The sequence below is a fragment of the Notolepis coatsorum genome, assembly GCF_963971535.1.
Source record: "Notolepis coatsorum genome assembly, chromosome: 13".
Classification (NCBI taxonomy): domain Eukaryota; kingdom Metazoa; phylum Chordata; class Actinopteri; order Aulopiformes; family Paralepididae; genus Notolepis; species Notolepis coatsorum.
In genome coordinates, this window is record NC_140177.1 from 20,625,135 (window position 1) to 20,651,599 (window position 26,465).

Here is a 26,465-nt window from a genome sequence, read left to right on the forward strand (position 1 = left end):
TTTTCTGAAAACCCAAGCACATATTGTTCCATAGCATACGCCTTCAGTTGATCATGACAAATCCTCTCTTACCTTGACGATTAAAAAGCCTCCATAATTTAGTAAATAAAGCTGTAGCCAGCCAGCTAGCATTGGTGCTATACAAAATGCTATCCACATTAGCTACACAGCTAACCAACTAAATACAATGGTATCCTGAGGTAACTTTAACGTTAAATACAACGTTTGCTAGTCGAAATGACTGGACACACACAGGGACAAGTTAAACATCAATCAATTAATTTATTCCAATAGGTAGTTTGAGCTGCATGTGAGCCGAGGTCCTCTCCATTGGAAACTAATGATGTTACGGTAACGTTAGCTCGAAAAGCACAGAAAGTTAAGCTGCTAGCAACAGACACTATAACACTTCCGGTCGGGGGATTTCAAAATAAAAGAGCGACGTCTAAAATCACCGGAAATACGTTTATTTTGTACATTATCTAACGTTAACACGAACCTAAACTAACTTTAGTTAAACTAACTTTGCGCGTCGATGTTGCAGAAGCATAAAGGCAGAGTGTCTAAAACACTGTTGCTTTGTCGATGTTGTGTTGCAGTTGCTTTGAAGTTTCTGTAGCATGCAGAGGCCTTTAGTCTCAAGCCCTGTCGTCGTATACCATTATCGATCCCCAGGTACCGGTACCGGTTCAAATGTGAACGGTACCCAACCCTAGACAGGGCTGTACGCTAAGCTTTTTCACTAGGGGCACACTTGCCCCTAAATGAGAAATTTAGGGGCAAAAAATTTTTTTTAGGGGAACATTTTTAAATAACAATTTACCAATATTTATATAGATTGTTTTTGATTTAAAAAAAAAAGAAAAAAAAATATTTTATAATTTTTTTATTAAATATATATATTATATAATCATACTTGTAGTTGTATTATCTGCGAGACATCGCCACCACGCAACAAGTCAAAATGCTCGCTATATGCAACCAGCTCCACTGTCTGTGTGTACTCGAGTAGCCTCCAGCTACGGCCAGGATTCTCCGGAGCTGCAGCTGGACCCTATACTGTAGCCCCCAGCTACGGCCAGGATTCTCCGGCGCTGCAGCTGGACCCTATTGACTATATTCAGCGTGCCCTCAGCTCGAATACGCATCGACTCAGTGTTATAAGACATTGATATCAGGAGCTATCTGAACTATTTAGTTTAATGGGACGTTTCGTTTTGAACAGTAAGCTAACGCGAGCTATCATGCACTACTAGACTTGCTGGAGCATTTGTTGATATCAGGAGCTATCAGTAGCTAGCCGGCTGGCAGGCTCACCGAGGTCCCAGTGTCCCACTAGAGACTAGTGTTTACAACAGCCACGGGTGCGGGAGGGGCTGGAGGAGGAGGAGCAGCAGACGCCGCAGCTCTCTCCGTGTGTCTGAGTTCAGTTCAGTTCGGCTCACTATAGGAGGTAGAACGCGTCGAAAATATGAAGCAATACTAACTTTACTTTTCTTCATAGCTAAATCAGCCAGTCTATCAGAGTGAGTGCTCAGTCGATTGTTCCCGCTGATCATACCTGCTGAGTGCTCACTGCTCAGCTCGCGTGAGTGACGTCATCGCGTCATCACACGCCTTGGATAATTTAGGAGTGAAATGCGAATGCAAGGCTTGAAAGCACTACTCGCAAGCCCGCCCCCAGATAATATTTACCAATCACAACGGCCAATTAAAGGGGCAATTCGCGATCATCTCGTCGCAGTGTACAGCCCTGCTAGAGCTAGCTGGCTGCTGTTATTGTTAACCGCTAACGCTAGCGGACCAGGCTAGCGTATTTCCGGGGACAAAACATTCATTCTTGATTTTCTATCATTTTTAAACTATTCAAATATTCTAAATTCAATGCCCATCCCTATGTCAAAGAAAATTAAAACTGTGCCAATTTGGCAACATTTTCAATTTAAAGTTAAGTTGAATGGTTGCTGTGAGAAATCAAGTCGTCCTCACTGTGATGCTACACTCTTATGTTCCACTCTGGAGCGACACCTAGTGGTACAATTCTTTATTAGTGGTCCAGTCCGGTATTTGGCTTATTATCAACATTCATATAAAAAAAGATTACGTCGGACCAAATTAGAATTTTTGCTTGTGTGTGTATGTTGAAAGTGTGTGTGTATGTTGAAAGCTTGTGCGTGTGTGTATGTTGAAAGTGTGTGTGTGTATGTTGAAAGCTTGTGTGTATGTTGAAAGCTTGTGTGTGTTGAAAGCTTGTGTGTGTATTAGGGCTGCACGATTTTGGGAAATAATCTAATTGCGATTTTTCTGACAGATATTGCGATTGAGATTACATTTGCGATTATAATTTTTTTAAGCAGCCCCACAGAGGTTTATTATAAAATGCGGCTTGCATCTGGCCTATGCGGTGGGTCTGTTCGGGACACCGAGTCTGAAAATGTTTCTTTTTACCTGGGAATCGATACCGGTACCCTTTTTTTCTGTACTTTACTCTCTCTCTCTGAAGTAAACTTCACAACACACAATCTAAAACCCTTTACCTCCCTCTCCCAAACTGTTCCTACAACAATTTTTTTTATGTTGCATGATCATGTATATTTATTTTGTATTAAACATTTTTTTGTGTTTTTTAAATATCAACATTATCTGGTAATCCTCAGTAACTACTATCAAACTCCTCTGATGTCAGACAAGATATGAGACGCGTGCACACACACACACACACACACACACACACACACACACACACACACACACACACACACACACACACACACAGAAAAGGAGAATGGCTTAAATTATTTTAGAATACTTCAGCTAATGAAGTTAAATGTTTATTATCATCAACTATCCAGTTCGTTTTTATAGTGCAACGTTTTTCTACTTTTCTACATTAATTGAACCAGTAGAGAGAGAGATGCCCCCCCCCCGCTGAGCCCCGCTCCCCCCACCCTTTCCTTACTCAGCTTCCTACAAGAAGAATGTTGCTGCTTTCTGTAGTCGGGTCCCAACTGCAAAATTACTGTATTACCCTGTATTATACACTTTTACTATCATGTAGACTATTCTGCTTTGTGTTTTTGTGTTTACATGTGATGTATTGTATATTGTATACATGCACATTTATTATGTTCTTGTGTGATGTATCGCACATTTTGCTGTGTGATGTATAGGGCTGCAACTAATGACTAATTTGGTAGTCGACTAATCTGCCGATAATTTTTTCGATTAGTCGACTAATCGAAAACCAATGTAAACAACAACAAAAAAAAAAAAAGGATTTTTTTTTTTTTTTTTTAATTACCTATCTTTGTGAAAGTGGCTTCTCAGCTCTGGTCCAGCTGAAGACAGAGCAGAGGAACAGATTGGACATTGAGCATGACCTCAGAGTTGCTTGTCTACCATCACCCCAGACTTTGAGACTCTTGTCAGGACCAAACAACAACATCATAACATGATGATCCCATAGCAAATTAAAATAATGACTCATGAAACATTTGAATTTGGATCTTTAAGCCACTTTAAATGAAAATGTATTTGAAGAACAATACAGCAATCACTCATAACAAGATAAATAAATTAAATAATACAAATTAAAGTGGAAGTGTACTTTAAATAACTTTTGTTTGCTGTGTGTGAGAGGAGTCCGTGTGTGTGTGTATGTGTGTGTGTCTTACTCTGATCGCTGTGTGAGTGAGAGGAGTGTGTGTACTGTGTAATTTGTGTGTCTTACTCTGATCGCTGTGTGAGTGAGAGGTGTGTACTGTGTAATTTGTGTATGTGTGTGTGTCTTACTCTGATCGCTGTGTGTGAGTGAGAGGAGTGTGAATGTGTGTGTGTCTTACTCTGATCGCTGTGTGTGAGAGAGAGGAGTGTGAATGTGTGTGTGTCTTACTCTGATCGCTGTGTGTGAGTGAGAGGAGTGTGTATGTGTGTGTGTCTTACTCTGATCGCTGTGTGTGAGTGAGAGGAGTGTGTATGTGTGTGTCTTACTCTGATCGCTGTGTGTGAGTGAGAGGAGTGCGTGTGTAATGTATTGTGTGTCTAGTCTGATCATCATCTCCTGCAGGGGAACAATGTTTTCAATGTCCAAAATTTGCTATGGGATCAGCATGTTATGATGTTGTCTGGAACCCTGAGAAGCCACTCTCACAAAGATAAGTAGTGCAAAAAAAAAAAAAAAAAAAAAAAAAAAAAAAAAAATTATTTCAATTTTTTTTTATATATATATTTTTTAATGACTAATCGACGCAACAATTTCTCGTCAACGATTTTTTATAATCGACGTCGTCGATTATGCCGACTAATCGTTGCAGCCCTAGTGATGTATTGCAAATGTTATTGCTGTCATCTTGGCCAGGTCTCCCTTGCAAAGGAGATATTGTATCTCAATGGGACTTCCTGGTTAAATAAAAAAAAATAATATATATATATATATATATATTTTTTTTTATTGCAGGCTTGGCGATTTTTTATTGCATCATTAAAAATCGCGATTTCGATTAAAAATCGATTAATCGTTCAGCCCTAGTGTGTATGTTGAAAGCTTTTGCGTGTGTGTTGAAAGTGAGACCAATTTGTCTATGTATATGAATAGTGAAGAAGACCACAGCAAACCTCATATAAACCATAAAGACCCCTAAAGAGGTCCTGCATTATAACCAGTTTTACTTTAACAGACAAGATCTCTGACCCAGTGATACTTGATAGAGAATGATGGGGAATCATCTAAACAGATTATTGATAGAGAATAATCTAAACATATCATATATCACCCAGAGAGACGGGGACACAGAGAGAGCATGCTGGTAAACGTTCCTGCCCAGACTGATGGTTGTGTTTGTTTCCTGCAGAGAAGGCGACCAGCGAGATGAACACAGCGGAGGACTGGGGCCTCCTCCTGGACATCTGTGATAAGATAGGACAGTCTCGCACCGGGTCAGTCCACACTCATCTGTGATAAGATAGGACCGGGTCAGTCCACACTCATCTGTGATAAGATAGGACCTGGTCAGTCCACACTCATCTGTGATAAGATAGGACCTGGTCAGTCCACACTCATCTGTGATAAGATAGGACCTGGTCAGTCCACACTCATCTGTGATAAGATAGGACCTGGTCAGTCCACACTCATCTGTGATAAGATAGGACCGGGTCAGTCCACACTCATCTGTGATAAGATAGGACCGGGTCAGTCCACACTCATCTGTGATAAGATAGGACCTGGTCAGTCCACACACTAATCTGTGATAAGATAGGACCTGGTCAGTCCACACACTCATCTGTGATAAGATAGGACCGGGTCAGTCCACACTCATCTGTGATAAGATAGGACCTGGTCAGTCCACACTCATCTGTGATAAGATAGGACCTGGTCAGTCCACACTCATCTGTGATAAGATAGGGCTGGGCGATATGGCCAAACATTTTATCACGATATATCACGATAACATTTTTCATATCGTTTGATATAGATAATTATCGATATTTTTATTAGTATAAAAAAAAAGATAATTTTTTTTTTTGTATTATTATTTAAACAACATAATGTATGTTTATTTTGCAGCAATTGTTTGTTGTTGCCGCCATCTTTAGTGTTACAGCCCCTCACTAGGGATGGGCATTAAAAAAGAAATCCAGATGGGTTGATCGCATGGTGTACTCGAGTACTCGTGGAGGAAAACGCTGTACAAAATAAACGTCTTTTCCGGTGTTTTAGACTTTAGACTGCTCTTTTATTTTGAAACCCTACCGACCGGAAGTATTGTTGTTATCGCTAGCGGAACCTATCTATGAGCGGACAACTTTAGCTAACGCTAAAACAAATGTTGAGATTGTTGGAAAGGGGCTACTTAATTATTTAATCCAATCCACTTTATTTATAGAGCCCATTTAAAAACAACAAAGTTTACCAAAGTGCTGTACAAGTCCCACAACATAAGATAAAAAAAAAAAAAAATACATATATATATATATATATATAGTTTTTTATTTTTTTTGTTTTTTGTTTCGAAGGTCAGCCCTACTTTATACCTGTATCACTGTACATAATACTATTATAACTCTGTACATACAACTGATTAGCACTATTACTCAGTGATACTAATTTATATATTGTATACCCAGTTTAACACTTTAATCGCCGATGACGTGTTTAGACGTCATTCCTCGCCATGCTCATTCTGCCGAAGACGCCGTAACTCGTCTTTGATATCAATAATTCAAAAATCTGTGATCGAAATCATATTTCTCCTCCGGAGACATGAGATGTACTGGTGAGCTCCACTCAACTGTCTTAACGGTTCAAGAGCCCCATCTGGTGGCCGATCGGCAGATCGGCCAAGAGGGAGGGGCGCGCCAAACAGGAAGTGCTCATCCATAATCCGTCCGGGCACTCGTGATCGGTAGCCGGACTCCATCTCAACACACTGGATAATCAATCGCTCGCCCTAACTCAATAAACAACGTTATTTGGACGTATATAGTATTATACAACCTGGAAATGGTTCATCAGGATCAACATCCCATAATCGAAAACTGTCTACTCCACGCTGATCGTCCAACGGCGCGAGGAACATACGGTAAGATCCAGCGTTATTTTCTAACGTATTCTATACTAACTGATCTGATGATCATATGACCCACACTAGACGAATGGTATAACGTTGCCCACGGAATTATAAACGCCCCCTCGCCCATCCGGTCAATATCAGATGATACGTAGTAACTTCTAGAAGTACCTTTTTTCATCTGGCAACGATCGCTACCAAACTGTATTTGATCATCAATATAATGCATTTGGAGCTATAAATCAAGTTCTGGAGAAAGCTGCAGAAAACGATAAAAACATACTTATACTTTAGACCATATTTTAGTATGAATATGTGAATGAAAAAGTATATCGTTGCTACACCCTGAACAATGGATATAGGACATTGAATGGGCCATAATAATGGCAATTTAGCAATAGAATTAAAAAAGTTATAGCCCTGCAAAGAAGGGGAACTTCTCCATAGACAAATAGAGCTGGCTAGGGATGGTAAATTATGAATTTGAACCATGGCGATCAAAGTGTTAATCACCTGTATATTACTATTGCACTTTACTGTCACATTTGCACTCTGGCCAAACTTATTTGTGTTGTACTGTACTTGTGCTGCATCATGATGACAATACATTTGAAATGAATGTAATCTAATCTAATATGTACCAGATCTACCTACGTCTGGCTGCTTTGCCAAACCTCATGAACCTCCGAGTCAGCTCTCCAGTTAATCCCATCAGCCAGAGCGTCGTTACGTTGGGTCCCTGATGGCAGCACCTCGTCAGGAAGTCCCGGGGGAAGGAGCCTAGATAAGGCCTGATCTGAGGACTGCTGTGATCCCGCTCTGCAGATTGGGCTCTGATGCGTGACTTCCACACCGACCTTTGATCTCTGCTGTTCTGTTCCAGGCCTAAAGAATGTCTCCGTTCCATAATGAGAAGAGTGAACCACAAGGACCCCCACGTGGCCATGCAGGCTCTGACTGTAAGTGTTGCCCTTTGACCTCCACTGTACTCACCTGACCCCACGTGGCCATGCAGGCTCTGACTGTAAGTGTACATACAGTGAAATGCTTGGTTCTGTAGTATGAGCCTCCTGCGATTGTACTTCATATACAGTAAAGAAAGTAAAAAATAGGCAATATAAAACGATGTAAACAATATAATTAACTCTGAATATAAGCATCTGAGCATGTAGGCAGTGTAATCGAGGTGCAGATGAAGGTCTGTATGCCCCAACAATTATATTATACATTAATAATAATAATTTAATTTAATTTATATAGCGCTTGCCGCTTCTCAATGACCCGAAGTATAGAAATTATGTGTCAACAGACTAAAGCAGGGAACCACAATATTTTGCATACAAATTATGCAGAATGTAATATCATAACTGTAATATTTCTTGCAATTGAGCCAATTTTCCTTAGGTACGGTTTTGAGGTGTGTGTTCAACAGAATGTAGTATCAAAAACACATATAATCACTAAGCCATTGTAAGACCTTACCTGGCTGTGTCCCTGTATCACTCGTCTCTGCTGCCCTTTGATTAAAAAACGTCTATGTCCATTTTCCTTTTTTTTGGGCATATTTCAGTTAGTCACAGTAAAAGTCACCTAGTAAAAGTGAGATAATTGACTATATCAAAACATGCTAGGGCTGTACCGAATAGTTCGAAGCTTCGTTCATAATGTTGACATTCAAATTCTAAATCAACATAATTTTTTTTTAATTATATAAAAAATAAAAAATATTAAAAAAAAATTACTTTTTTAATTTGCCAAGGTATGGCGGGGGACACCATGCACACTCAGCAGGGGGGGACACCATGCACACTCAGCAGGGGGGGACACCATGCACACTCAGCAGGGGGGGACACCATGCACACTCAGCAGGGGGGACACCATGCACACTCAGCAGGGGGGGACACCATGCACACTCAGCAGGGGGGGACACCATGCACACTCAGCAGGGGGGGACACCATGCACACTCAGCAGGGGGGGGGGACACGTGCACACTCAGCAGGGGGGGACACCATGCACACTCAGCAGGGGGGGACACACCATGCACACTCAGCAGGGGGGGACACCATGCACACTCAGCAGGGGGGGACACCATGCACACTCAGCAGGGGGGGACACCATGCACACTCAGCAGGGGGGACACCATGCACACTCAGCAGGGGGGGACACCATGCACACTCAGCAGGGGGGGACACCATGCACACTCAGCAGGGGGGGACACCATGCACACTCAGCAGGGGGGGGGGACACGTGCACACTCAGCAGGGGGGGACACCATGCACACTCAGCAGGGGGGGACACACCATGCACACTCAGCAGGGGGGGACACCATGCACACTCAGCAGGGGGGGACACCATGCACACTCAGCAGGGGGGGGGACACCGTGCACACTCAGCAGGGGGGGGGACACGTGCACACTCAGCAGGGGGGGGACACCATGCACACTCAGCAGGGGGGGACACCATGCACACTCAGCAGGGGGGGGGGACACCATGCACACTCAGCAGGGGGGGACGCGTGAATATTAAAGGCAACCAACTTGTGTTCGTTCAGCGTTTCTCTGATTGGCCACACGGCCAATTCGAGAATTTTCCGAAAGAAAATATTCATGTCATACTCCGAGATAATGCCCGAAACGTGGTCAAATGCATGAAAGACGCAGGATTACAAAGTTTGGGATGTATGGCACACGCGCTTCAGCAGGCTGTCACGATGGAGTGCTGTCACAGCGCAGCATAAAAGACATCGCACTTTTACGCACTGTTTAGCCTATATTTTACGCACTGTGTTTAGCCTATTAAATAGGCTAATTGTTTTGTCAGCCTATTATTAGTATTAACTTCTTTAATTCACACCTCCCCAGTTTGCAACAACGCAACAGCCAATGTTCTGAGACATATTTATATATTTGTATAATTGTACACTCAGCAGAGGGGGGGACACCATGCACACTCAGCAGCGGGGGGGACACCATGCACACTCAGCAGCGGGGGGGACACCATGCACACTCAGCAGGGGGGGGGGGCACCATGCACACTCAGCAGGGGGGACACCATGCACACTCAGCAGGGGGGACACCATGCACACTCAGCAGGGGGACACACACACACCATGCACACTCAGCAGGGGGGGGGGCACACCATGCACACTCAGCAGGGGGGACACACCATGCACACTCAGCAGGGGGGGGGACACCGTGCACACTCAGCAGGGGGGACACCGTGCACACAGCAGGGGGGGGGACACCATGCACACTCAGCAGGGGGGGGGGACACCGTGCACACTCAGCAGGGGGGACACCGTGCACACTCAGCAGGGGGGGGGGACACCATGCACACTCAGCAGGGGGGGGGACACCGTGCACACTCAGCAGGGGGGGGGACACCGTGCACACTCAGCAGGGGGGGGGACACCATGCACACTCAGCAGGGGGGACACCGTGCACACTCAGCAGGGGGGACACCGTGCACACTCAGCAGGGGGGACACCGTGCACACTCAGCAGGGGGGGGGGACACCGTGCACACTCAGCAGGGGGGGGGGACACCATGCACACTCAGCAGGGGGGGGGACACCGTGCACACTCAGCAGGGGGGGGGACACCATGCACACTCAGCAGGGGACACACACACCGTGCACACTCAGCAGGGGGGGGGGACACCATGCACACTCAGCAGGGGGGGGGGGGGACACCGTGCACACTCAGCAGGGGGGGACACCGTGCACACTCAGCAGGGGGGGGGACACCGTGCACACTCAGCAGGGGGGGGACACCGTGCACACTCAGCAGGGGGGGGGGGACACCATGCACACTCAGCAGGGGGGGGGGGACACCATGCACACTCAGCAGGGGGGGGGACGACGACACCATGCACACTCAGCAGGGGGGGGACACCGTGCACACTCAGCAGGGGGGGAACGACTACATGTAATACAAGAAGGGCTGCTGGTGTACAATTTGGGAGATCTGTTTGTCGGGGGGGTCCCTTTGATGTTTTGTCATTTGTTTATACGGGAAAGCGCAGTGGCTCAGCGTGGTCCTGGAGGCCTGCGCCCCAAACAGAGCCCAGGCCGAGATTCTTTGGGGGGGGGGGGGGGGGGGGGAGACTTGTACAGCACTTTGTTCAACTTTGTCAGTGCTGTAAAGTTTAAACCTTTTTAAATTTTAGACAAACTAAACACTTTGCTTCCATGAAATATTGTAAGCCGTCATTTGAGGCTTTATAAAAGCAGCACAATGAACACAAATCTGTCAGTGCCGAGTCCGACCTCATCTTAAATAACAAACAGCATTGCTTGTTGTAGTTAACAAAGAGAGGCAGAGTTGATTTTGCAAAAAAATTATAAAAAAATTCATATACGGTATTTTCTTTTTACATAATCGAATTTTATTTTCATATTCGAATCCCATGCCCATCGAACGAAGCTTTGAATTGTTTAAGACAGCCCTACACACAACCATTCATTGTGTTTGATGTAAGCAAACTGATGCCAGATTCAGCATTCATGCGTTCGGCTGAATATCGAGATGAAGTGCAGCCTACATGGTGAACTCAACTCGTTATTATAAACCACGTTAGAGGGCACATGTGCGTATAACGGTGGTAGTCAGAAGGCTAAGGCGATCACATGAAAAGTAATGGATTCATGCCCTGTACCCAAGCTCTACCAGGCAGTGTATTCGCACATTGATAGCCTTCTGAAAGAAGACGTTTCTTCAATTAGCTTTACCAGTGATATTTGGAGCTCTGATGTCAGCTCCATGTCAATGCTGAGTTTGACAGCTCAGTGGATTGACGCAGACTTCCAACGAAAGCGCTCCTGCATTCCCAAGAGTTATCCGGCTCCCACACTGCTGCAGGCTGCAGCGCTGGCAACAGCATTCGAGAATTTTCCGAAAGAAAATATTCATGTCATACTCCGAGATAATGCCCGAAACGTGGTCAAATGCATGAAAGACGCAGGATTACAAAGTTTGGGATGTATGGCACACGCGCTTCAGCAGGCTGTCACGATGGAGTGCTGTCACAGCGCAGCATAAAAGACATCGCACTTTTACGCACTGTTTAGCCTATATTTTACGCGCTGTGTTTAGCCTATTAAATAGGCTAATTGTTTTGTCAGCCTATTATTAGTATTAACTTCTTTAATTCACACCTCCCCAGTTTGCAACAACGCAACAGCCAATGTTCTGAGACATATTTATATATTTGTATAATTGTTAGGCTATTTGAATCCACCATTTAGGGCTGGTGTATTCAAATAGCCTAACGAATCAAATGTAATGTCTCGGAACATTGGCCCGCAGATGTACCACTGCAAACCAAAGAAATGTGAACTCAAGAAGCCAAAATGAAGTTTAGCCTGTTTTAGAAGGCTATAGCCAAAGTTGCCTTTTACTTTTACCACCGCTTAGCCTATATTTTACGCACAGTGTTTAGCCTATTAAATAGGCTAATTGTTTTTTATTCGTTTTAACTTTCAGCCTGTTAATAAATGTGTCGTTAATTCAGTATTTAACTTCTTGAATTCATATTTATTTAGGCCAGGGGTCAGCAACCTTTTTGACATGGAGTGCCTGTTTGAAATATAGTTGTAACTAGTGTGCCTCAACAATATTCCATGCATCGTAAATTTTTCTCATAATCAGGTCTTTTTAAAGATAATTTTTACATTATTACTTCATTATTGTTATTGTTATTATTAACAATATTATTATGATGGTTGTATCAACCCTAAATCTGAGTTGGGGGGGGGGGGGGGAATGCAATGCAGACAAACAGCTGCATACAGTGCGACCATTTCACTCACATTTGCCCATTCATTTTTGGACACATCACACACCATTGGTGTGTGTACTGTACGTGTGCTGTCATAGCTCCACCTACAGGCCTAATGGAGAACACCAGGATGTGAATGGAGGGTGAATGTGAGGTATATCGTGTAAATAAGTTTTGATTGATCGCAAGACTACACTGTAAAAAAATATATAATAATAAGTTACCAGAACTTAAAAATATTGAGTTCAGTTACTGTGCATTAAGGTTTTCAGTTTTCAATACATAATAAGTTAACAGAAAAATAAGTACACAACCACATTATTTCAACCTAATAAAACTATGTTTATTGTCATTGTTTTAAGAACACAAGTTGACTTGGTAATACTCACATTTTGAGTAAAAAAAATGGCTTTTAACATGTGCAATGTTCAATGAAATAGAAAAATAAATAATACAATTTGTTGATTAATCCCACTGGTCACAATGGTGACCGTAATAATGTTTTTGTTATAAGGCTCTGCAAATGTTACTGAATGATGTAGCAATGTATTTCCAGCTAAATTGAAATAATAAACAAATAAAGGGTCTCAATTAAATATGTGGTAGTAAAAAGAACCTGTGGGAGGATTTCAACAAGATAAATGCGACAACAGTGCAAAATATTTCACTATATTTCAATTTTTCTTTTTTTTATGCTGACCCCTGTGCCTATGCAAATGCCCCCGCGTGCCTATGCAGGCACGCGTGCCTAGGGTTGCCTACCCCTGATTTAGGCTATGCTAATTAAAAACACAAATGTTATGGACATCTAATTTAATTATCTGCTTATTTATTAATGCTTCAATTCATTCAGAAACGTTGCAGCAAACAATCCATATGTGAATTTGTTTACATAATGATAACGTACTAAATAACATAATATTATTGAGGGAGGAAAAAAAGGAAACTGATACCTACTTCACCCTGTTAGTCAAGTTGAACTATCGCTCTGACCTCAGACTGTAGGTAACGTTACATTTGGTTGACAATTTACTGACTGACTTTCACGACACTCCATATTTACCTAGCTATCTAACCAGCACTGTAAATCGGGACCCAGCCCAAACCATCACTGTGACGTCACCATCCAGCTAAATCTAAAATGGCGGCGCCCATGGCAAAAACGGGGAAATTACATTTGAGTTTTCAGACAAATAAGCAGGATTTCACTTTTTATTATAGGACCATGTCTTACCCAAGGTACACAACAAACAAACTAGGATCATATTGTTCAACGCTTCATCTCCCCTTTAAAAGGTTCAGTGATTTATTTTTTGTGCTGTATAATGACAATACATCTGAATCTAATCTAATGTATTCTAATCTATTTCACCTCACAGCTACTGGGAGCCTGTGTTTCAAACTGCGGGAAGATCTTCCACTTAGAGGTCTGCTCCAGAGAGTTCGCCAGTGAAGTCAGCAATGTTTTAAACAAGGTCTGTTTCCATATCTGCCCCCGGCTTTACTGTTTAATATGAAGTTTCCTTCATTATTTCATGATTTCATGAAAGTAGGTAATATGCTGCTCCCAGCGTCAATGTGCTCAATCATTTGTCTGTGTGTGTCTGTGTGTCCATCGGTCCCCAGGGCCACCCCAAAGTGTGTGAGAAGCTGAAGGCCCTGATGGTGGAGTGGGCGGAGGACTTCCGCAACGACCCCCAACTCAGCCTCATCTCAGCTATGATCAAGAACCTGAGGGAGCAGGGCGTCACCTTCCCCGCTGTGGGCTCCCAGGTGGGTGTTCTGGGGCTGTCCTGTGGGCTCCCAGGTGGGTGTTCTGGGGCTGTCCTGTGGGCTCCCAGGTGGGTGTTCTGGGGCTGTCCTGTGGGCTTCCAGGTTGGTGTTCTGGGGCTGTCCTGTGGGCTCCCAGGTGGGTGTTCTGGGGCTGTCCTGTGGGCTCCCAGGTGGGTGTTCTGGGGCTGTCCTGTGGGCTCCCAGGTGGGTGTTCTGGGGCTGTCCTGTGGGCTTCCAGGTTGGTGTTCTGGGGCTGTCCTGTGGGCTTCCAGGTTGGTGTTCTGGGGCTGTCCTGTGGGCTCCCAGGTTGGTGTTCTGGGGCTGTCCTGTGGGCTTCCAGGTTGGTGTTCTGGGGCTGTCCTGTGGGTGTTCTGGGTACCAGGCCTGGTACTCCTGCATCCATACCCATATTGGAATCTGATAGTGGGCCGGTGTACCATGCTACAATGGGGTATTGGGAGAATGGAATATGTACCGGTACTTTTATTTGGGTATTTAAGGCTACGGTCAAACTGCAGACCTTAGTGCTCAATTCTGATGTATTGCTCAGATCTGTTTTTTTGTTTGCTGGTCTCATTTTTTTTTTTTATGTAGCCAATATCAGATTCCAGTGTGAACTGGTCACGCTCCTGAACTGACCCGCATGAGCAAATGAACAATAAAGATGATGGGTGTAAAAAAGTAACGTTACAAATGTCAATCTAAAGTGGCAATTTGTACTTAACTATAGGAACAGTGTAGCCTACTTTTCTCACCACTGGTGCTGAGTGAGCTAGACTAGAATGGCCTGGCTTCAGTCTACAGTAGGGATTAACAACACTGGGTCATTTTTTGGGGGGGGGGGGGGGGGGGGGGGGGGGGGGTCGGTCTTTAGCCTCTTAGTCTTTGCTGTTCAGCAGTGAATTGTTTGACTGGTTTTAAGCCTCAGATTATCCTTGTTTTGCAGGCGGCAGAACAAGCAAAAGCAAGTCCTGCTCTAGTGGCGAAGGACCCGTCTACATCAAGCAACAAGAAGGAGGAGGATGATCTGGCCAGAGGTGAACATTTGAACCCTTGGTTGATTTAAACTGAGGGTCACAAGGTCCTCTTCTAGTGGCTCCTCATGTGACGCAGTCGAGACATGTTGTGATGCAGATCAATAGTATCAATGAGCCTTGGTTCCACAGTCAGGGTCGGTTTAAGAAGCCATGTCCTTTACAGCCCCTTTCTCACACACACACACACACACACACACACGCACACGCACGCACACGCACGCACACGCACACGCACACACACGCGCACACACACACTGGGGCTGTCATCTCTCTCTCCCCTCCAGCCCAATCTCTCTCTCTCTCCCCTCCAGCCCCATGTCTCTTAAAATATGTAAAGTATGTATCAACCACAGGTTGAGTAGCTATGAGTAATATATTTACGTTTCTTAATCTGCGAAAGTCCAAAACAAAACACATCAGGAGATTAATTGTAACAAAAAATACCAAATTTACCAAACTATAACAAATGTATTTGTGTCCTCAATCAAAAGGTTTATTTCCACAGCAGCGACATATTGCATTCTCACAACAGTGCATGGCATGTGAAACATTATAGAAACGTAGAGGCCTAGACATATTAAAACACATTTGTGTCAACTTTAAGCGGGCGAGCTGCATATGTGGCTAAAAACGTACACTTACAATGTAATAAGAGACCGACAACATTGTAACATATCATTGTTTGATAGTAGATCGAGTAAATGTCACACGTTCGAGTAAATCCTTAACGATCCATCTTCGATTAATTGTTAACATCCCTAATATATATATATAGTATAACATACATTATGTACCCTTTTTTCTTGATGGAGTACTTTATCCAGGTGTTCTGATTTGCTGTGTTGCTCTCTCTCTTGCAGCTATAGAGCTGTCGTTGAAGGAGCAGAGGCCCCAGACCTCCCTGTCGGGCCTCTACCCCAGCGCCTCCAGCCTGCTCTCCTCCCACAAGGCCGACGGCAGGAAGGTCCGCGCCATCTACGACTTCGAGGCCGCGGAGGACAACGAGCTCACCTTCAAGTCGGGAGAGATCATCACCATCCTGGACGACAGGTGAACCTGGACGCTGTGGAAGTAAAAATGCCCTTCCCCCCTCTCTTGGATCTCCCTCACCCATCTTTCATTCCTACCCCCATCCCTCATTCTTAACCCCAACAAACCCTCCTCCGCTTTTCCATTATGTTCCCAAAATGTCACGACACCCCTATACGTTGTTTGTTCCTGTGGCCCTCACCCCTTCCAGTTGTATGTATAAAGATGTTTCAAGAACCGGCGGGGGGTCCCTCTTCCCTGGTGTCCTAGCTAGCCACCTCGTGGAGAGTCATCCAGTCTAACTCAATTATTGTATTGATACTTTGATTGGGTTAATAAATCGTATTAACCAGGTCTCTTTGGACTGAGTAAGTTATTAGCTTCGGCTATATTTCCCACGACAACGCACACGCAGACTTAATGCCCTCCAACTGACTCTGAAGCTGAAGGTTCTTCCAAATATCAAAATCATTAGTCTACAGTTATTTTCATTTTATTTAATTTCAAACCTTTGTTTCAACTCGTACAACATGCTCATTTACAGTGACGACAAGCTTACAAAACAAAGACACAGTTTATCAGCAATTTCATTCATATAGGCACAATAAGTATGATAAAATCAGCTGAGACAGTTATAAGTCGACACACAGTGGTCGGAGATCATACTTTTAAATGCAGCAAGAGAAGGAACAACCTTCAGCTTCAGCGTCAGTCGGAGGGCATTCCAGGTGTTGGAAGCATCAAAGGAAAAAGCAGTTTTAGCTAGTTCAGAGCAAACTGGAGGAACCCTAAATAGCCTTATAGCAAACGTCTATGGCACACACACAAACAAACACCCACTCTCTCTCAGGGGGGGAAACGGGTAGCGGAGATGGTTCAGTGATCATATTTGACATTGTAGCCTGAAGGTAACTTAGCAGAATCATGCATGTCTCCCAGGGTTGTCTGTGTTTGTTTTACTTACTCACTCAGTCATGTCGGCGCAACCTGTAATTTTCTTTTAGCTGTAAACGTGTAATTAAAATGTGGAAAGCCTTTTAAACAACACACAGAAGAGTTACAGAAACAATGAGAACACTGGACCGTCTTCAAGGGTTCTCCTGTGAATGTGCCCGTTTGTGTGTTTTTAAGATAAGATAATAAAGGATCTTATCTTAAAACAGACAAACAGGCACATTTACAGGAGAACCCTTGAAGACGGTACAGTTGGACTCAACCAGACGTGTTGTTAGCTGCTGTCCACCAGGTTGCTCTACGTCACAGTGTTGACATGTCAGACGTGTTGTTAGCTGCTGTCCACCAGGTTGCTCTACGTCACAGTGTTGACATGTCAGACGTGTTGTTAGCTGCTGTCCACCAGGTTGCTCTACGTCAGTGTTGACATGTCAGACAAGTTTCAAGTTTCTTTAACTCATTCAGCGCCAGCGATTACCCTCATCCCTGTAGTCCATGGGCCACGCTAAAAGATAGGCATTTTCACTGTGCGTCACAATGTTTGTAGAACTATATCTATATTCTATATTATAGCTATGGAGACAATACTATGGCTCATTTGACAGTCACTATCTCTCGTCCAACATGTAAAATAAAAATAAAAATAGTGTTATCCCGTGGTGAATATTGTATCGTTTCAGAGTGATCCGGGCTAATTCCTGGAAGCTGAGTCATGGAGCGCTATGTGCATTTTGAGAATCTTTCGCGTTTCTCGCCTTGACACAATATTATTTCCAAATCAAAGGTATATAATGGGTATGTTTCATCATGAAGGCATCAAAGGGGGGGGGTCGTTTTGTGATGCTCTGATCGTCAGCAACGGCATATGTTTTGAATACTACATACGTTGATCGTTGCGATTAATGTGAAATCATTGTTGCATCAAAGTAGGATTGATGTCATATAGTCCTTACCTTTGATAGGAGGTATTGCAAAAAGAATATTCCAATTGTCTGATCGCGATTTCCAGTATTGATGTCCATCGGGTCCCTGACATGAAATGGCACAAAATATGCATCAAGTGTGCTAGGGGGCAGCGGTGGCCTAATGGTTAGAGAAGCGGGATTGTGACCGGAAGGTCGCCGGTTCGATCCCCTGGACTGGCAGGAAAAAATATGCCGTTGGAAGTGCCCTTGAGCAAGGCACTTAACCCCCATCTGCTCCAGTGGAGTTGCTCAGTGGCCAATGGTGGCAGACTGTGGTTGTACTGGGCAGCTCCCAGGTGTGAATGGAACTGTGTGAATGTTAACTCATTCCGGGCCAACAGCGCCCTCTGCTGATGGCCCTTCCGTGCCAACGCTATATCCAATGGAGAATGGGACTTATTTGCGAGTGCATAAAACATATAAAATATAATGGCAATAGATCTAAATAACACAGTGATCGTCAATGAGTTGGTTACAGTCAACATGTACGAAACGGATAGTTTTTTCATCTGTACATTTCCGTTTTATACCGTTTTGAATAAGAGTATAGTTTTGGAGATTTCTAGTAATTCCAGAGAAAGACAATAATAGCCCTTTAGTGGAATACACAAAACACATTGTCATTTTTCGGCTGATTTATGAATCGTTTTCAAATAAACGCTAGATTATCGATAGTATATGTGATAGTATAAAATCGGTTCTCCGTACTATGGTCGGCGCGAACCTCACACACCCACACGCTCCGATCGCGGTGATAGGAACATCTGATTACCCCAAGATTCGTAACATAAAGGCCTTACCTCACATCTGATGTCATGCAAAAAGATTAATCCAATTCCTGATCGCCATTCCAAATATCGATTGCGTCCATTGATCCAACGTTATAGTCCAAAACACAATGATCTATGATGCTCCCAGTGGGGGGACTCAATGCAATAGTATCCAGCTGCATGCCGGAGAAGTCGAACCTGGACTGGACTTATTTTTTTGATACACAGTCCCAGCCAATCCAATCCAATGATGTGCAATACCATCCGGGAGACGATAGGCGGCGGTATTTGCCCTTTTGCTAGCTCAGACCCATTCCCAACGATAACATCAGGTTGGATGGATGAAAATGAATGGATATCGCTAATAAAAGAAATAACTATTAAAACCTGACTACCGTAAATCCTCTAATATTGGACAGGTCTTGTATTTACCTCAGCTGCAAAGAGCACCAGGCCTTTATTAGAGAGAGGCTTATATAAGAGGCAGGCCTTAATTTCGAAAACTGGCCAATTGTGATTGATTGATTTTATTTAGACATAAACATATACAGATCACATGAGTATTTGCTTTGTCAGGGTGAAACTGTGGTGGATTAATGTAATTCACACACTGAAGTTGGAACTGTCTATAAGTTGCGGGGTCCGGGGACGATTTAGCGTGTGGTACCCAGGGCTGTACACTGCGATGATATCATCGCGAATTGCCCCTTTAATTGGCCGTTGCGATTGGTAAATATTATCTGGGGGCAGGCTTGCGAGTAGTGCTTTCAAGCCTTGGATTCGCATTTCACTCCTAAATTATCCAAGGCGTATGATGACGCGACTCACGCGAGCTGAGCAGTGAGCACTCAAGCAGGTATGATCAGCGGGAACAATCGACTGAGCACTCACTCTGATAGACTGGCTGACTGTCTGATTTAGCTATGAAGAAAAGTAAAGTTAGTATTGCTTCATATTTTCGTCGCGTTCGACCTCCTATAGTGAGCCGAACTGAACTGAACTCAGACACACGGAGAGAGCTGCGGCGTCTGCTCCTCCTCCAGCCCTCTCGCACCTGTGGCTGTTGTAAACACTGGGACCTCGGTGAGCCTGCCAGCCGGCTAGCTACTGATAGCTATCAACAAATGCTCCAGTAAGTCTAGTAGTCAGGGACCGAAACTAGAGAGCGCCACCCGCCATTTGCGCTCAGTTTTTACGTTTGGCGCCTCCCACTGAGACGTCTGAGCGCCGTGTGACGGGCAATCAAATAGTCATGTGAAAACCGAAAATCATGATCCAATTCTTTAGCGGAGTTCTCACTCGCTGTCTCAGCACACATGAAGCGCGCACCGCGCACTGCTGCTGCTGCTACCCCCTCCCCACCTGTTGCATGTAAACAGAGGCTATTGCCTCACCGTGACGTTAGTCTAGTCAGTGTGGGACCTTCGTGAGATAACGTTAGCTACCGTTACAAAATGACCCAGTCAACTATTCACTTAGTTTAATACATGACTTTGAGGCATTGTGTAACGTTATCCAGCCGGCTAGCTACGGATAGCTCCCGACATCAACAAATCCATCAGCAATAGTCCAGTGCATAATACCTCGGTTGGCTAGGTAACTAGTCACTACGAAATGTCGCAGTAAACTAAATAGTTCACTGAGGCGTTGTCCCAACGCCATCCAGCAGTAGCTACAGAAAGCTCCTGGCATCAATGTCCTACAAGCGTCCTGCAAGCTACCTACAACAACAACATGTGTATTCGAGTCCCTGGTTTACATCGCATGAGTGAGGGCTGCTGACTAGGGTCCAGGTGCAGCGCCGGAGAATTCTTTTGCATGCTGATTCTGAATGTAGCGTTTAGGGTCCAGCTGCACCCCCGGAGAATCCTTGCTGGAGCTGGAGGCCACTCGAGTATACACACAGACAGTGGAGCTGTTTGCAGACAGCGAGGTGGCGATGTCTCGCAGATAATACAACTACAAGTATGATTATATAATATATATATATTTTATTCAAAATAATAATTATATAAAAAAAATTTTAATCAAAAACAATCGATATAAATAATGGTAAAATTGTTATTAAAAAATTTGCCCCTAAAAAAATATTTTTTGCCCCTAAATTTCTCATTTAGGGGCAAGTGTGCCCCTAGTGAAAAAGCTTAGCGTACAGCCCTGGTACCTTCTCGATTCTACCTCAGTCAAATCGAGTTGCATTGATAACATGCAGTAGCTTTAGCTAACGCTATCATAGCCATCATGATCTGTAATGTCAACTGGACAACGCCAGCCCCGCCTGCCAACGCCATATAGATAGCGAACGTTAACCAACGTTTGCAAATGAAGCCAACGTCATCCAGCCAACACCACAGATCTGCTATGACAACGTTCGCTAACGCTAAAGCTAACGCCAACAAGAGGGAAACGTTAATGTAGTCGGTGTAGAGAGAGGCAGCACATAATTTGCATTGGCAAGAGTTTATCTCATTCTATATCACGGCACGAAAAATAAAAAAATAAAATTTGCGACCTTGTATTTGAAGCCGGCCTGTATTTGTCTGCATGTATCAAACCCCCGGCCATTATAAGAGGCCCGTCCTCTATTTGAGTACCCTCCACTATTAGAGGTTTTACGGTATACTCGTGATTGGCACGGAAGCGATGGCGAGTTAACCCGACTATACTCGTGGTTGGCTCGGAATGAGTTAAGCAGGGCATAGCTGAAAAAGAGCATCTGTGCTCCGCGAACCTACCCTGGGTAAATAAAGGTTAAAGCAAAAGTGTGAAATAAGGTTTCAAAGGGTAGGCGATACTGCCACCTAGCAGGATTCGGCCGGCATTGCACTCTCGGGGTCTCAGAATGAGTTCCAATGATAACACAGAGGTCCGTGAGAGTGTATAGAATATTAACTCATTCCCCGCCAACAACAAAAGTGCAATACCGGCCGCATCCAGCTAGACGGCGGTATCGAGCACCCTTTGAAACCTTGTATCTTGGCCTGTACAATGGTCAAATGTCACCGGGCTCACTTTTCTTTGTCGGGCGAATGGAGCGGTTATAACAAAGCGGCGAATGCTCCCAATGCATGATGTGTGGTGGATTATGTTGGCGACACGATCGACACCAATACTGGGACTCGCGATCAGATAATTGGAATATTCTTTTTGGGGTACATTCTAGTGAAGGTAAGGGCTATATGATATCAATCCTACGTTGATCCAACCATGTTTTCACCCCGATCGCAAACATGTCTGTGTAACGTTACTCCACAATGTATGCCGTTGGTGACGATCAAAGCATAAAAAAATTACCCCCCCCCCTCCCTTTCATGCATTCATGATGAAACATAATACCTATGATATAGATATGATGATGAGTTTATAGTTTATAGTAGAATTGATGTATAAGGCTATTACTCAGCCTTTCGGGAATTACCCCAGACCACGCTATAACCATACTTATATTCACCATGGTATAACATGGGAACGTATGGATGAAGACATTTATTCTTTTTCACATATTGAACGATAGATAGGTGATGTCAAATGGGCCATAGTATTTTATCTATAGCTATAATATAGAATATAGTTATAGCTCTACAAACAAAGTGACGCACTCCTATCTTTTAAAGCGTGGCAGTGCTAGAACGGGGCCCATCTAATCCCCGGCGGTCAATGAGTTAAAGTCGAAAAAAGAAACGGACCAAATAACGAGTATACTAGTTATTGGCACTTAACTACTGGCGTGCAATAACGAGTATATACGTTATTGGCGCAGAAAGTGTTAATAGTTGTCATAGTGAAATACAGAATACTTTTCCATGAAATGCTTTTTTCCGTATGAGCTCCTGAGTGTGTGCTAGATAAAATAGATAAAAAGTGTAAAATAGAAAAGTCAAGAGTACGTAAACAAAAAGTGTTCAGTCAATTAATATATACAATACAGAGTAAAAAAAGAGTAACAGTGAGGTACAATGCAGCAATGGGATCAGGTACAACTTAGGTAAGGTGCAATGAGGTATGAATTGTAGTGCAAATCTCTTTGCTAATAAATATAAAGTGTGTTAAAGTGTTTAAAGTGAGTAGAGTGGGTGAGACGTGTTGTTGGCTGCTGTCCACCAGGTTGCTCTACGTCACCGTGTTGACCTGTCTGGGTGTTTGTTTTGGTTACAGTGACCCCAACTGGTGGAAAGGAGAGACGTACCAAGGAGTCGGCTTGTTCCCCTCTAACTTTGTGACCGCTGACCTCACCGCTGAGCCTGAGACGAGTGAGTACACACACACACACACACACTAGGGCGGTCAACGAATATTCTATATTCGAATTAATAATCTAATTGTTAAAAAAAACATACATTAGATTGTAAACATTTATATTTGAATTGTGTGAATTGTGTTTTATAAAAAATTAAAGCAGCCCCGGCGATCTCCCTCTCGACTTCTCGCGCGTGTCTGAAGGAGAGACGTGCCGGGCCGGCTATATCATGGGATAACACTGCACCCTTTACGTGCACCTTACGTTCACTAATACTACAAATTGTCTATTGGCTCGGCAGCTTGGCATTCGTGTGACATCATGTCCGGAATCAACCAGGAAATAGCTCGGGGCTAATAGTTGTTGTCGTCGTCGCAAATTGATAATAATCACAAGATACATTCAGTGCTGGATCTTTTTCGGAGATGCGCTGCTGTGTATAAATGTCTGTTCTATATACCATGAACTTTCATTAATTTGATCTTGCTCCGAGAGACAGACCCTTCTGAGAGATTGAGATAATACATTATTCTATTTGTATGCTGGTGTAGGTATGTTGATATTTATTTAGTTTAAAGGTCCAATATTTTCACTATTTGGGCAATTTTACACAATTCCTGTGAGTCTATGGAACACATCTGTAAGTTTCTTTTCAATAAAATTCATTATGTATTTTTAATCAAGTACTTTGGTGCACCACTTTCTGCCCTTCCAGACTCCAAGCTGTTTTTGGCTGGGCTATGCCCATACTCGCAATGCGCTTTGACAGTCACCCACCTGCACTAGCAGATACGAGAGAGAGAGAGAGCTCTCCCCCGAATCTCTCCCACCCATTCTAACCAGTGAAGCTAATGTCTTCTCTGTGTGTGAGTGGGTTGGCTAGCTAGCGGCTAACATTACGTTAACGTTGCAAAGTTTATTAGAAGCATTGAAGTTTTCAGTGCACAGCGTGGGGGGAAAGCTGGGATTTATAAGCACTCTGGAGCTATGCTGTCGCTGCTCATATAAACGTATCACAGTTGATTGTAGGCTGGCGGTGGCCAGAGTTCTAACACGTATTCTTACACGTCACGGATTGACATAAATTCAGAATGGCTTAGTTCAGTGGGGGAGGTTCCTGCCTCAGCTATACTGAAGAAACGGGACTGGGTAGAGATTTCACATCTAGTCAGTGTTGATACAACCCCACATTGCTAGAAAACAATGCAAACCACTGGAAAAGGCCATTTATAAGATAGGGGACCTTTAAATAAATGACCTATAGCCTACTAGTTATGTCTCCCGTTGTATTGGTTTGCCCTCTTGTGGACATAATCAGGGCTGTACAGTGCGAGATATATATTGCACGTGCTACAGCAACATCGGTCTGTGCGATGAATGGATTTACTTCAGTAGCACTGGTGCGATAGGCATTCGGTTCATATCGATACTCTTATTTTGAAAATCCTGGCGGGTCTCATTTCCGCCTAAGCGCAGCTCCAGCTATAATAACTATGGCTCCGGCAGCTAGCAAAGCTCAGTTCATATCGATACTCTTATTTTGAAAATCCTGTGGTGTCGTGACTCATATCCGCTCGGCTCACAACACAGCAGTACTCGTCTCAGTAGTAGCAGTAGCATCTGGAACACGCACATTGCAACATAGCAAGGCTAGTGTGCCTATTTCGCGACCTAAAACAAATCCCTGCTGTTTTATTCCGCAACGGATCAAATGCATATAACATGCTTTGCAATCCTCGCCATTCCTTTATGACCACGTCGTGTTTAAGACCGGAATTAACGTTACGTTAGCATAAGCTAACAACAAGCTAAAACCCTGTTCAGATAAGAGCGATAGAGAACAGCAGAGTGGGGACTGGGAAGGAGGGGGGGGGGCATTCTCCCTTCTGTGTGTGTGCGTTTGAAAAGATATGATGAAGTCAGACGAGTATATTATATTGATAGTAAATGTACTGAGGGTGGACAGATAATGTTGACATTTAAACATAAAAAATACAATACATAATAAATGTATGCATGATCATCATGCAACATAAAACAATTGCAGGAACGGTTTGGGAGAGGAAGGGGTTTTAGGTTGCGTGTTCCAAAAAAAATTTACTTAAAGTTTAAAGCTCAATATATCAAACGTGGCACTTTATAGTGAACAGGAGGTCTATTTGTATTAAAAACAATAAATAGTTTTTCATTTAAATGTCTGGAAGAGCTAAAAAAAATTGTTAAAATTATATTTTTGTTACCTTTTTTGAGTTGATCTAAATGTTACTGATTGTGTTAAATGGGCTTATGATATCATCTCATATCGATTGCAGGCACCTGCATTGTATCGTATCGTGGCAGATATCGGCAAATATCGTATCGTTGTCCAAAGAATCGATATCGTATCGTGATGAAACTGGTGATTCCCACCCCTAGTAGAGTCCATACACCCAACACCAAATCCCATAATTCCTTACACGTAAAGTGTCTGGCTGTGTGACGTCAACTTGTCAGCATGAAAATGACAGCCAAACACGGCACTGCAACTAAATAACACAAATACAATAGGCACATTTGTGACTGTTACAAATATAACACGTTTTATACTTGTGCTACAAGATTTTGGCCTGTGCTACAAAACTATCAACCTCTGTAGCACCAGTGCTATGTGCAAAAAAAAGTTAACGTACAGCCCTTACTCTTAGCACAAAAAATTATTTCCACGTTTTTTATGTACACCATATCAAAAAAAAATTAAGCCCAAATGTAGGCGCCGTAATGGAGGTCTCTTTATTATCATCTACTGCCGCAACACCAAGCTTAATCTTGATTTACCGCTTGAATGCCCACCATCCACTTCAATGTTAGCGTTAATAACGCCTAATCTATGTTTTTTAAATTATGGCTATGTGTCTAATCTGCCCGTCGCTTATCAATGACTCGTTTTCCGGTCAACATTGTCGAAGCGGATTGTTTTTTTATCTGTTCATTTTCGTTTTATAGCATTTTGAAAAGCCCTCGTTTTCAAGGAAAATATAAATATTCCATGATAATCGCCCTTTACTGGAATATTCTTGTAAAATAGATTCCTTACCTCAGATCAGATGTTCTCCAAAAAGATCATTCAAATTCCTGATCGCCATTCCAAAAATCGATCGTTTTTATTGATCCAACGCTACATACTGTACATATGTATTCCACGCTGTTCTGAGGCTCCACAATTAATCCGATTGGCTCGGGTTACATGCCTGAGAAGTAAAATGTGGATTCCGTATTTTTCTTTTCTCATCCATTTTCATTGAGTCCATTCCAAAAGGGTGCATTACCACCTGGGAGACGATAGGGGGTTGCATACCAACGGGAGACTCGGTTGATGA

The 26,465-nt window shown here is 43.4% G+C and overlaps 1 protein-coding gene across 2 annotated transcripts in view; it reads left to right on the plus strand.

The window, feature by feature from the left end:
• Positions 1–26,465, plus strand: part of stam (signal transducing adaptor molecule (SH3 domain and ITAM motif) 1) — a 44,278-nt gene that overhangs the window by 7,439 nt on the left and 10,374 nt on the right. The window contains exons 2-8 of one of the 2 annotated variants that reach the window (XM_084327536.1): positions 4,851–4,935; positions 7,450–7,525; positions 13,724–13,819; positions 13,971–14,117; positions 15,064–15,154; positions 16,015–16,204; positions 23,028–23,122. In XM_084327536.1, coding sequence (XP_084183662.1) covers positions 4,851–4,935; positions 7,450–7,525; positions 13,724–13,819; positions 13,971–14,117; positions 15,064–15,154; positions 16,015–16,204; positions 23,028–23,122 — 780 coding nt within the window. Of the gene's footprint in view, positions 1–4,850; positions 4,936–7,449; positions 7,526–7,570; positions 7,591–13,723; positions 13,820–13,970; positions 14,118–15,063; positions 15,155–16,014; positions 16,205–23,027; positions 23,123–26,465 lie in introns of those variants that run through there. The other variant, XM_084327537.1, reaches the window with a different exon arrangement.